Source organism: Carassius gibelio, chromosome B6, assembly GCF_023724105.1.
Source record: "Carassius gibelio isolate Cgi1373 ecotype wild population from Czech Republic chromosome B6, carGib1.2-hapl.c, whole genome shotgun sequence".
Classification (NCBI taxonomy): Eukaryota; Metazoa; Chordata; class Actinopteri; order Cypriniformes; family Cyprinidae; genus Carassius; species Carassius gibelio.
Genome location: NC_068401.1, coordinates 9,503,951 through 9,517,142, shown reverse-complemented (window position 1 = coordinate 9,517,142; position 13,192 = coordinate 9,503,951). Strand labels below are relative to the sequence as shown.

The 13,192-nt window shown below is 34.9% G+C and overlaps 1 protein-coding gene and 2 long non-coding RNA genes across 3 annotated transcripts; 2 read left to right on the top strand and 1 right to left on the bottom strand.

The window, feature by feature from the left end:
- Positions 1 to 480: 480 nt before the first annotated feature.
- LOC127959914 (keratin, type II cytoskeletal 8-like) lies at positions 481 to 4,931 on the bottom strand. The gene is made up of 9 exons (XM_052559348.1): positions 4,617 to 4,931; positions 3,916 to 4,124; positions 3,741 to 3,801; positions 3,545 to 3,640; positions 3,212 to 3,376; positions 2,933 to 3,058; positions 1,789 to 2,009; positions 1,656 to 1,699; positions 481 to 1,522 (listed from the first exon to the last, which is right to left on the bottom strand). Exons 1-9 carry the CDS (start codon positions 4,893 to 4,895, stop codon positions 1,275 to 1,277), a joined length of 1,449 nt encoding a protein of 482 aa, XP_052415308.1. The 5' UTR covers positions 4,896 to 4,931; the 3' UTR covers positions 481 to 1,274.
- Positions 4,932 to 10,244: 5,313 nt separating this feature from the next.
- Positions 10,245 to 11,414, top strand: LOC127959312 (uncharacterized). The gene is made up of 3 exons (XR_008154239.1): positions 10,245 to 10,452; positions 10,901 to 11,155; positions 11,319 to 11,414. It is a non-coding gene; the product is annotated as an uncharacterized LOC127959312 (long non-coding RNA).
- Positions 11,415 to 11,495: 81 nt separating this feature from the next.
- LOC127959310 (uncharacterized) lies at positions 11,496 to 13,098 on the top strand. Its single transcript, XR_008154238.1, has 3 exons — positions 11,496 to 11,546; positions 11,675 to 11,739; positions 12,446 to 13,098. It is a non-coding gene; the product is annotated as an uncharacterized LOC127959310 (long non-coding RNA).
- Positions 13,099 to 13,192: the final 94 nt, after the last annotated feature.

Below are 13,192 nucleotides of genomic sequence, written 5' to 3'. Positions count from 1 at the left end.
AATTCCCTTCTAACTGCAGTCCTTATAGGGCAGTGTTTGTAAAGGGGGAGGAGACACTGTCATAAATACAGTTATTACTATATTGCTCTCCATTTGGCCTGTATACTTAGTAATATTGTCGGATATTCATCTTTGACTTATTTATATAGGAAATGCTGGAGTTGCATGTATCACCTTCGCTTTAAGACAATCATCAATATTAATCTGCACAATTACGTTTTTTATTTATTTATATTTTTTGTTAAAGTTTGATATTCTAATGATTTTAAGAATGTAAGTTTGAGATGAGTTTCTACAGTTTGATGTTTCTATGATTTGTATTTTTTTCCAGCTCATTTTAGCCAAGACACTCTAAAATAAAGTTTGTAAATATACTGAATATATATATATATATATATATATATATATATATATATATATATTTTTTTTTTTTTTTTTTTTTTTTTTTTAAAGTTACACTTTTATTTTCTGTGCACAACCCCTCCTGCTGGCTAAGAATGGAAGTACAATGAAGGATCACATTCAAACAGGCAACTTCGAAGTAATATGAAGAGCAGCAGAAAGGTGAAAGCTCAAAGAAATTTTCTTTGTTGCCATGCATCAATTTTATTAATTTTTTTTTTTTAAACAAGTCATCTGGAGAAATGAGTGCAATCCTGACATCTTCGTTTCTATGCTGCATTTTTGCTGACTCTTAACACAGAATAAATCCATTTTCTGTGCAAAACTTCAAATTCTTCAGCTGCTATAGATAAATAACTAACAAAGTGCAACCATATACGGTAAAATCATATGTGCCACAAACCAGTGAATTTATGATTATAATAATGAGTGAAAACAATATAATAACAAAATAAAAATTTGCAATTTAGAATGGTATGAGAAATTTATTTAATTGGAGTCTTTGTACATAGCTACAAATTCCCACAATTATTTTTACGTTAAAAATGGTAGATAAAGTAGCATTATATTCAGATAAATTTTCTACATATGTGGAACAAAATGTTTATTTCTTGCACCTATGTTTTGCAAGTATTGACTTTATTTGAATATAGGCCTCAATAGTTACCAGAAAAGTGCACCAAAGATGTTTCTCATACTTTCTGACTGTGCTCACAGTGACAGACATTTAGTCATTTGTTTTGTTATATGCCACAGCTCAGCAACAGAAGCTAAACTAGACATGCTCATGGAGCCCAGGGGAGGGGGTGGAGGCCAACCTATGAAAACCTGATCCTGGGCCCAGTGCACAGCACAATCCATCTGTTCTTCCGTTATTCAAAAACATCCTCCTCTTGTTCGTCTGCAGACATATCCATCAGTTGCACACTTCCTTCCATAGCTATGAGTTTCTCACTGGTGAAGATGGTGGTCTTTGTGCTTTTGGTCATGGTGGCAGTGCTACTGCTGAGGCTTCTAGCACTGTCACCCTTAACGTCCTGCATAACCAGGCCTGTTTTCTTGCCAATACTTTGGGATGAGGAACTTGTAAGGCGGCTGCTTTCAAGGTCATAGTTCAAGGCTAAGAAAAACGATAGCAGAGCACTTTCACAAAAGCTGTACATAACATGTATGAATACATATATGGTGTGAAATAATTCAAAAAGCATATGTGTGTACAAAAAGAGATGCTTTATATGAACAAAGTAACTCACAGTGTGGATTAGAGATGGTGTGAGTCTTGAATGAACCATGCAGTCTGCAAAGGTACACAATAAATACATTACTTCCTTAGGAATCCATTATTCTGTTTCAATAACAAGCACTCAAGTCTGAAATTAGACCCACCTGCTCTCTTCTCCTTCCAGGAGTTTCCTATAGGTGGCGATCTCTATGTCCAGAGCCAGTTTGATGTTCAACAGTGACTGGTACTCACGCACCTGACGAGCCATATCCTGTTTAGCTCTGAGAAGAGCTGCTTCCAGCTCCTGCAGACGCAGTTTTGCATCTTTCACAGCTAGTTCACCTCGTTTTTCTGCCTCTTTGATCTGCGCCTCATGGTTTAAATGCTAAAGTGAGAGGAGACAAAAGATTACATACTTCCCACACTCTGACATATAACTTAAGATCAACTGGGATTAATTGAGATCATCTCATATCAACTCACATATAATACTCAGATTTACTGAAAGAATTCTTGCTTTGTTCTTGTCAGATGTCACCAAAAATAATTAAACTCTAAGTATGCTATACATTGTTTACTGACATTTAGCCAAGAGGGGTCTCATTTTGACTGAATGTTATGTCCTCACCATAGCATAGAGCATAGGCTCTTGCTGGCGTTTAAGCATGGAAACATTTTCATAAAAGTGACACTAGCCTACTCTTCAAATACAGTTTAAACTAAAAGTGTTTATTATTTTAGGTAGTCATTATCACGATAATCCATGTCCAAGAGTCAATTTCCTCAGATGAGATGGTTTTTATTAGTTACTTATTTGACACTATGCTATAAACACACACTGACCTCATTGAGCTTTAATTTAGCACTTCCGGTTATTGGCATTTTGAATTTGCATATTAGCTAAATATTTAGGTTCAACCGAAACATTTATATTCAACATTTTGATTTAGATTTAACATTTAGATTTAGATTTAACATTTAGATTTATATATAGATTTAACATTTAGATTTAGATTTAGATTTAGATTTAGATTTAGATTTAAGATTTAGATTTAGATTTAGATTTAACATTTAACATTTAACATTTAGGTATAACATTTAATATTTAAATTTAACTATTTAAAATATCTCTAAATTGACAAATATTGTTGTAAATGTGCTAAAAAGTGACCATCAAAAATTCATACCAGTTTTTTAAACATTGTTTGAAGCTAAATGTGGCAAAATATTGCTGTTATTTTCAGCTAAGCTGCTTTACAAAAAGCGCCCCACACTATAAAAGATAATAGTGTTAAATAAAGTTCTTACCTGTCCCTTAACAAGTTCCATCTCAGAGTGTATACGTGCAATTCTTTGATTGTACTCTGCGATTTCAGCCTTTGAGTTTTTCAGGTCATCCCCATGTTTGGTTACCGTCAACTGCATTTTTTCATACTAATATTTTATAGCACACACAAACATTCACATAAAGACCCATACACATAAACTTGTATTTTCAATTAATTTGAGCATCTTTCGAAAAGCTTGAATATTGCAATGCAAGCAAACAAGCACGTTTTAACATGCAATGCAAGAAAGTTAAATTACCTTATGTTTGTACCAGCTCTCTGCTTCGGCACGGCTTCGGTTGGCGATGTCCTCATACTGAGCACGAACGTCAGCCACAATGGCGTCCATGTCCAAGTTTCGGCTGTTGTCCATCTCTACAACAACTGATGTGTCCTTGATCTGAGTCAGGAGCTCATGGCGATCCTGTACACATGGAACAAGAATTACTGCCTCCATTTACCACTCCATAAGTGTTATAAGTGCTTAAGAGTTATGTTTTAATATCAGTTAACACAATAAATTCTATATGCAAAGTGAATAACATGACTATACTAAAAGATTTATTTGAAATGTGAAGGGAGTGAATAGTACCGCCTCGTAAATCTGACAAAGAAACTTGATCTCATCTGTTAGGCTGTCCCATTTACATTCCAGTTTCACTTTATTCAGATAAGCCTCATCAGCATCCTAGCATAGGCGCAGTGAAGAAATAAATATCTAATTATATCATTATAATCAGTTATTAAAAGTACATGATCTGTGTATGGCTTTTACATTATGTGCTGACCTTTTTAAGGAGCACAAATTTGTTGTCAGAGTCAATCCGTTTGTTAATTTCATCTTCATACCTGAGGAGGAACGTGCAGAGTTTGTTGGAATGTGTGTGTGGAATGTCCTTAAACACTTTAGTGTACAAACATGCTCAATTTAAGACACTGTGCAGATGTATCCAGTTATCTCACTTGCTCTTGAAGTCTTCTACCAGGCTGATCATGTCCCGCTGGCCAGACTCCAGACGCACTTTTTCATTGCCTAGAGCATCCAGCTGTCTGCGCAGCATAGCAATGTAGGACTCAAACTTAATATCAGGTTTGGTTTGGCGGCTTGTTTGTTCCTGCAGGAGAGACCACTTAGTCTCCAGCATCTTGTTTTGCCGTTCCAGGAAGCACACCTATATACATACATAAATATAAATTTACTTCACAAGTTTTGAGTAAAAAAAAAAAATTCTGTGATTTTTTTTGTTGTTGCAGTTTTACCAATGAGTTTTTAATTGCATATTAATGTACTACATAAATAAGTATCTGTGCTTTACTGAACAGATCATGTGAGTTCAAAGCTAGTTGTGTGTGCTCTGATAGGTGTGTTTCTGCAAAAGCAAGGGAGCAGCCAATGCGGTTAGTAAACTGATATTGCCCAAAAAGCGACAAAGGTGTGTTAAAGATAGAGGGTGGACATTGTCTCTTCAGGCTAGTCAGCCAAGCGGGGGTCCTGATAAAATATGACATTTATAGAACTGGGCCTACTGTTATCACATCACTTCACTTCCTTACACCAGCATATGAGCCACACTTGCAGGTCCAAAAACAATACATTTAATTTGATGTGAAAACATAAGGTTCACACAAAGTGTTAAGACAGGATGAAAAGGGAGATAACTTACTTTATTAATGAATGAAGCAAAGCGGTTGTTGAGTGCCTTGATTTCCTCTTTCTCCTGAATCCTGATGGAATGGATGTCTGGGTCAATCTCTAAGTTCAGGGGTTCCAGAAGACTTTCATTGACCCTTACAGCTTTAATTGGAGGGAATAAGGCTGGACTGGATCCCCATCCTTCTCGAAAAACCATCCCTGAACGGGTGAGGGGGGTCCTCCTAGTTTTGCTCATACTTACTAAAGAGACACTGCTGAAGGACTTCACGGTTTTCTTGGAGTGCAGCATCTCTGGATAACACAGCCGTCAGAGAGAGGACAGAGAGTTGAGGGGTTTGAAACTCAAAAGGTGGGATGACAGACGTTCCCTCAAAGTCTTATATCGAGTGCAGGGAGTGGCTCAAGGCCAGCTTATCAGTCAAGAAACTATTTTCAAGATATGTATGGAAAATTATGGGGTTGAACAGTGAGGGGACAATCACAGTGTTATACATTAACTTCTTCACTTCGATCCCTGAGAAGAAAGGTAAATTCTTAGATTACTCCAAATCGTACAGTACATATTACTTTTATGTTCAAATCTGAACATGCTAAGACATCATGAAGCATTTCTACATTTTACTTTACTTTTGCATCCTTAAATGACATGAATGCACTGCAACAGCAGATCCAGGCTCAGCAAACCAGAGAAAACTAATTACCAAAATATTAAGAATTATTATAACTGCAGAAAAAAAGTGTATAATGTTTTATAAGTGCATTTAACCACTGCATGAGTATATTTTGTATATTTAGCAATTTCTATATCCAACCAATTATTAACTGCTGACTTGAGCTGGTCCCCACTATCTACAGTAAAAATGCAAAAACAATTACCCTTTAAACTCATTAGATGGCCTTATGTAGCCTTTTAGCTCATATATTGTACTTTTTTGGAGGCAAAAGGCATATGCTGATCTGTCTAACTTGTACGTTGTTGTAAAGATAACAATCCAAGACTGCTGAATACACATTGCTTTCAGTCATCCTATTGCAGTTCAACCTTTCTTTGTAACCTCCACACTTCAAAATAATATACAGTTCCTCAGTACACAACAATACTACGTTGATCAAAATATCTGCATTATTAACATCATAGTTAAAGAAACAACTTAAGGGTTAGTTCATCGAAAAATCAGAAATTATGTCATTAAAAACTCACCCATGTTGTTCCAAACCCGTGAGACCTCTTCGGAACACAAGATATTTTAGATTTAGTCCGAGAGCTCTCAGTCCCTCCATTGAAGCTGTGTGTACGGTATACTGTCCATGTCCAGAAAGGTAAGAAAAACATCATCAAAGTAAGTCCAAGTGACACCAGAGGGTCAGTTAGAATTTTTTGAAGCATCGAAAATACATTTTTGTCCAAAAATAGCAAAAACTACGACTTTATTCAGCATTGTCTCCTCTTCCGTGTCTGTTGTGAGCGTGTTCAAATACAACAGTTCAATGATATCCGGTTCGCGAACGAATCATTCGATGTAACCAGATCTTTTTGAACCAGTTCACCAAATCAAATTGAATTGTTTTAAACGGTTCGCATCTCTAATAAGCATTAATCCACAAATGACTTTCGCTGTTAACTTTTTAATGTGGCTGACACTCTCTCTGAGTTAAAACAAACCAATATCCCGGAGTAATTCATGTACTCAAACAGTACACTGACTGAACTGCTGTGAAGAGAGAACTGAAGATGAACACCGAGCCGAGATCCTGTTCAAAAAGATCCGGTTACATCGAATTATTCGTTCGCGTTGTGTTTGAACATGTTTACAACAGACACAGAAGAGAAGACAATGCTGAATAAAGTCGTAGTTTTCGCTATTTTTGGACCAAAAATTTTTTTCGATGCTTCAAAAAATTCTAACAGACCCTCTGATGTCACATGGACTACTTTGATGATGTTTTTCCTACCTTTCTGGACATGGACAGTATACCGTACACACAGCTTCAATGGAGGGACTGAAAGCTCTCGGACTAAATCTAAAATATCTTAAACTGTGTTCTGAAGATGAATGGAGGTCTCAAGGGTTTGGAACGACATTTTCGATGAACTAACCCTTTAAGAGGAAAGCCTAAACATTTTTCACATTGTTTTTAATAGATTTTTTTTTTTTTTCATTTAAATTAAGTACATAAAAGAAATATTTTATGAATATATGTTCTTTTGAACCTACATTTTTATTTTATTTTTTTCAAGATGTGTGATCTCTAAAATACATCTCAACAATAAAGACATTGTTGGAGATTATAAGATTACAAGAGATTAGATTCCTGGATAAAAGTGCCTTTAAACTAAATTTGGCAGCTTTTCAAATATGTACAATAATAATTAAAAAAAAATGGTTATGGCAAACACATTCAACGTGTGATATTTATATTCATTATGTAAGTGTGTTATCTTCATGCCAAGAGTAATTTATAGACAAGGAGTTTATGTACTTGTCATAAAAAAAAATGTCCTGGCACTTTTTGTTCCCTTTTTTCACTGTGGGCAAATTTCAGTTCTCCTGTTTTAATACAGGTTAATGCAGACTAAAGACAGCTAAGGAAAACTTTGTAGAGTTTGTAGAGTGATAGCAAGTTGCTTTTCATAACATAAGATAATTATTCAAATTGGACACTTACATTGTAGACAGACAATAATAGACGTGTTGCCCGTTTATAGTGAAGATTAGATATATAAGTGCAAAAAAAAAAGTGACTGTTACTAGCAGGGCGGAATTTATCCTCTGGTCAGACAGTCTCTGAAGATGAATTCAAGCTGAACTTAACAAACATCTTGTGTTCACATCTACATGTGTGATAAGACACGACAGTTTAGCATGATAAATGCAACAAATATTGCATTTTACAGGAATATTGCAAGTTATTAGCAGTATTGTAATTATAAAGCATTTTTTTATTATTTATTTGTTTTACAAAACTGAAGAAAAGATCACAGCATAAATGGGGAAAACATGGAGAATTAACATAATATAGAAAGGCCATACTAGATTTTGATTCTCTTATTCAGCAAAAATGCACGGTTGACCAAAGGTTTCCGTTTCACTTTTCAAAGAATCCTTAGAAAAACATGCATGACTTTTTACACAAACATATAAAGCAGCTCTGCCTGTTATCAACATTGATAACAACAAGAAATGCTTCGTGAGCACAAAATCAGCATATTAGCATGATTTCTGAAGGAACACGTGACACTGAAATAAAGGTTGCTGAAAAATCAAGGGAATAAAATACATTTTAAAATTAAATATATATATAATAAATGTAAAATGTGTACTGCTTTTTTGATCAAATAAATGAAGCCTTGGTGAGTATAGACACTGGCCCCCAATTATTGACCAGTAATGTACTACAATTACAAAGAAATCAAAATTAATCGTCTCTCTGGAATTGAAGATTACACAAGATAACGCAAAAATCATTAAACAAAGTACAACACAACTGCATAACTGTTCTTTGGAAGATGCCACGTTAAAGGAGTAAATAGTATTAGTCCTGATATGTATCAGGCCGTTAGTCACCTCTCAACTAAAAAACACAGCCACTTCAACTAATAAATAATTCAAATCATAACACAGATAAATGGATGGAGTGAAAAGGATGATTAATTATTGATAACTACAATGACTTCTGAAGAATATAATAATTATTGATGAATAATATAATTATCTTAATGATAATTAGTACATTACTTCTACTCATAAATAAATAAATTAAATGACAATATAAAATGGGGAAATGCACAAGAATCCCACAATTTTCCTTGAAGGTCTTCTGCCACTTAATGTTAATTCTGATCAGTAACACGTGTAATGCACGTCACTAACTTTCATAGGAGTTAGTGTGTAGTGTAACATGACCACAAACAAGCCCAAACCAGCAGCTAACTATAGGGTGACCTACTGTTGCAGGCTTGGGGCATTAATTTTGCTGAGTATAATTCTGGTAATTCAACAGAGTATCCCTCACGCACACTGCCTGTATTCCTGCAATAAGAAAAAAAGGTGTGGTGTCCTGCAGGCAAAAACAGGTTACTGTCGTTAAAATAGGTCTTAGGAGAATTTCACAACTGTTTTCCCTTTGGGGGCACCAAAGGCTAAATCTATAACAACACTAATGAAAACCAATTGGCTTGTGAGTGACTGCTATGCGAAAGCAGGCGTAACATCTGTTTGCTTTTGGATAAATATCTCACTGAATGAGAAAGCCTTCTTTGCAAGTAGCCTACAAGGTGCTTAAAACGAAGGAGGGAGTTGTTTTATATAAAAAGTAGGCTACTCAGGTAAGAGGGACTAGAAACAGACAACGGGGTGTTGTTATATTTTAATAGACTTAAAAGACAAAGACAAATAATTCAGCCTACCACATCTATGTATCACTATGCCACAGTGGGAATGGTTGCAAAACTTGAATTACAGTAATAATAAAGACAAATTGAGAATTTGTGACCTGTAATAAAAATAAATAAATAAACTTTAAATTTGATATGCAAATGTTGAATTTCAACCAACATTAACGGAGAGAAATGTAATGTAGAATGAATAACAGTGAGCTCTAAAGATGAGCACACGTGCTTTACAAAGGTTTTGAAAACCGCGTGAGAGCTGAAATGGAGAATGAAAGTAAAAGCTCACTGCTCCGTGTGTGTGTGTGTGTGTGTGTGTACACTTATGTACTTTGGATGGGTTAAATGCAGAGCACGAATTCGGAGTATGGGTCATCATACTTGGCTGTTTGTCACTTTCATTTTGGCAAGTCTGTTTTTAGCACTCCCTGGTGGCTGAGTTTGGAATCGCATCGTGTCTACAGAACACTGACGGCAGAGTGAGAGTTGTTTAGATCAAGCTCAGATTAGCTTCTGGTTTAGAACAAGCAATCGAGGTTTGGCTGGTTAGCAAGGTCTAAATAACCCTTTGTAGGTAGATATTTCACTATTCTATGGGCAAAAGGCATATTTCTCCATCGACAGCAATTCAAAGTAACCAAAAAAAAGTTTCACAAGCAGCGCAAGTATTTCATAAATCTGTAGCTGCTTGTGAAGGGAGTGGGACTGTGTGTACTCTTGTGCCAGTCATTGTTGTTAGGACATCATTTTCCAGAAGCTTCACCCACTTTTACCTTTTCTTACCAAATGAATCATGAAAATAATTTCTTAATCTGCTGAGAAAATCTATGTGGCATGTTAGGGTGTGTCTGTCGCACTAATCCATCATAACAGTTTACCTCACCCCAACCAATCACAGCCTTCTATCTTTGCCTTAGTCTACAGTCACACAAAACAAGATGACTAATGAAGTAAAAATCTCAGTGACATATTATAAATACACATTCTTTATATTGACAACAACTATTTATGTTGAAATAAAATATTCACTTTTTTAATTGTTATGTTTTTAGTACACATTTGTAATTAGTAATTGCTACAGCTTATTTCCTAACAGAGAGAATACTTACTAATTACACTATTAAGTAATTACACTATTCATAGTAAAACAGTACCATTTTGAAATATTTATAGAACTTAAAATATTACAGTGTTTAAAAATGTATTATAATACACTCTAAAAAACGCTGGGTTGTCTTTTCAACCCAACTGCTGGGTTGAGGCCGTTGAATAGGACTTTGGGATGTTTTAACCCAAGTTTGGGTTGAAAATAACTCTCTTTTTTAACCCAGCGGGGTGGGTTGAGGACGCGGACGTGAAGGAGAGCACGCACGTCACGTCAAAATCGTACGTCTCCAGTGCGAGCAGCCGCCATTTTCTCAGCGTGATAGAAGCGAGAAGCGAGTGAAAGACTATGGTAAGTAACGTTAAATATTTAAAATGTAAAGTTATCTTTTATTGTTTACCCGGTTGTATGAAAGGCGGAAGGTTTTATGAAAGTCGGAAACAAAGGAGCTTAACGTTATATATATATTAAAAAACGGACGCGGTTTTCGCCTTGGACACGGAGGTCTTAACTGCCTCATGTAACGTTACTGAACGGAGGATGTACTTTTAATATAACGTCTGTGAATGTATTTTGTCATATTTACATAAGATTTTACATTATCTGTTCTCTTTGAGGCGTTAACAGACGGTTATGGTCACGGTTACGCTCATGTGAATTTGTCTTTTTTTTCGCGGTTAAACTGAATGTATGTTTGTCTCCTAAAGGAAACGGCATTGTGTAGTAAAGACTAACATAATTATTTAGAGGCTGTTGAAGTGGTAACTGTTAAAAGTATGTTTTACATGTAATATTTCAGACTTGTCGAGCTCCTATCTTCATTGTCCTCGCGCTGAGAGTTAAAGACACAGAAGCTGTTTGTGTGAGGAGTCACAGACCTGTGTGAGGATGAGGAGGAGGTGTTCTTCTGAAGAGAGGGACAGACGGTTTAAGGAGAGTAAACTTCAGAATAACATCAAGTTATCTTTATTTTTACTAAGACTAAAATAATGTGTGTGTTTTTTTTAGATGTTGAAATCCAGAGGCAAGATAACTTCATTCTTTTGAGACTGATGTAAGTTAAATTATTATTACTTTTTTTTTTTTTTAGAAAATTAATGTTTCTGTTGTGTCCTGCCTGTTAACTTCACATTTTGATGCAAAAACAGTGTGATTTTATATATGTATGTATGTATATGTTAATATTTTATTGAAACCATTGATGTCCCTCTTTGCAGAACTCAAACTAACTGGAGTTAAGGACACACAAGTCTGCTTGTGTGAGGAGGTGGTTTTCTCAGCTTCTTCTGAAGAGAGGGAAAGATCGTTTAAGGCAAGTAAACTTCATAATTTCATGTTATCAGTTGTTGTTTTTTTTTACTAAGAGTAAAATAATGTTTGTTTTTTGTTTTTGTAGATGTTAAAAGCAAGAGACATGGGAGAGCATCATTCCTTTGAGATTTTATGTAAGTTATTTTTAGAAAATAAATTTTTCTGTTGTCTCCTGCCAGTTTGCTTCACATTTTGATGCAACAACAGTGTGATTACGTGCTCATTTCATTAAGACCATTGATGTCTGTGTTTTTTATTGCAGAACTCAAACCAACTTTGGAGTTGTCTGATTTGGAGAGTCATTATTCTTGGTCTTCGCTCTTAGAGGTAAAGTTCACACAAAAAATCATTTACTTGCCCTCAAGTCATTCCAAACCTATAAGACTTTTGTCTGTCTTTACAACATAAATTTATATATTTTTAGGTTTCTCATAATATTTGTTAATCCATTTATAGTTTAGATAATCAGTATTTTCAAGCTTCATAAATATAGAGTTATTGTAGAAGTAAATTCTGATATTTATATATGAATACATCTTAAATTATATGATAGCAAACATGTATGTTCAAAATAAAATACTGGTCTCCCAGACCAGCAATGGAGGACACAAAAAGAGAATATTAAATATATTCATACGTTTTCCAAAAAATTTGCAGATTTTGTATGAGTCTGGAAAAACATGAGGAGAGTAAATTATAAACATTTTAATTATTTGGTGAACTAACGGTTTGAAGAGCAGCCCTCCATGTACATGAATATTGTGAGGTATGTGAATGTCATGTCTGTTTTAATGTTTCAGTAAAGAAGCTTTCTGAAAGCAATATTTATTCAAACAATATCGCATGTCCTCACACTAGTGCTGCCATTATAGACTTCATGAGAGCTGTGGTGGACTGAGACATTAAACAACCGCACAAAGTGTTGAAACTTTAAAACCGATTATTTACCTATCCTTACGGATGTGAATACACCTCTACCTGAAAATGGATAGTTTAATTAAATGTTTAATTTTTTCAAATGTGTTTCTCTTAGGCCACTGATGAAGAGCAGGCGGTGACTGGGATGAATCCTGGTCAGAGAGGAGAATCTTCTTTCCCCTAAACAGCGGTGGTTTTAAAGGAGGACGCTGCCCTGGATGATGTAGAAGATGTCACATGCTGTGCAGATGGGGTTTCTTCATGACTACATCAGTTATGCTAAAGAGATCATGAAAATTGACCGTGATGCATGATCTGTATTCATGGACTATGAAACAAACTGTAAGTGTATAATTTGTTAAGAAAAAAAAGTTAAATGCTTTTTCTGTGTTGTTTAGTAGAAGAGTTTACACTCTGTCATTCATACACCTGCTCACATTCTTTCACACACACACACACACACACACATGCGTCTGTTAAAGGTTATAATATCAAAGTTAATGTTGTGATTTATTTGTGTACTGTCATGCCAGAATAGTTGGAAAAAAACCTAACTAATTGTAAATTTATTGTATGTGTTTTCGTATATTTTTATACAATATATACAATTGAACAAAGTCCAATTTGATCTTAAGTTATATTCATCAAATGTTCAATGCTTTATTTATGAACTCTGTAGCTGTTAATGCCATCCTTTTCTGCATTTCTTCTAACATGTTACTTTTTGACTTTTCTCTTGTTTTTAATAAATATTTTCCTTTTGGTAATTATTATTTGTGTGTAAAAGTGATATTTAAAATGAACAACATTTGTAGGTTTATGCCTAGCTCAATTTGGGTTAATTTTAACGTAGAAATGCATT

Bases quoted from the DNA above. Each gene is read 5' to 3' on its own strand.
- LOC127959914 (XM_052559348.1), bottom strand. From the start codon at position 4,895: ATGCTGCACTCCAAGAAAACCGTGAAGTCCTTCAGCAGTGTCTCTTTA. The intron at 3,802-3,915 runs GTGAGATAACTG...GTTCCTCCTCAG, and splicing joins GTAGAAGACTTCAAGAGCAA to GTATGAAGATGAAATTAACA. The intron at 2,010-2,932 runs GTAAGAACTTTA...CTCTCACTTTAG, and splicing joins TGGAACTTGTTAAGGGACAG to CATTTAAACCATGAGGCGCA.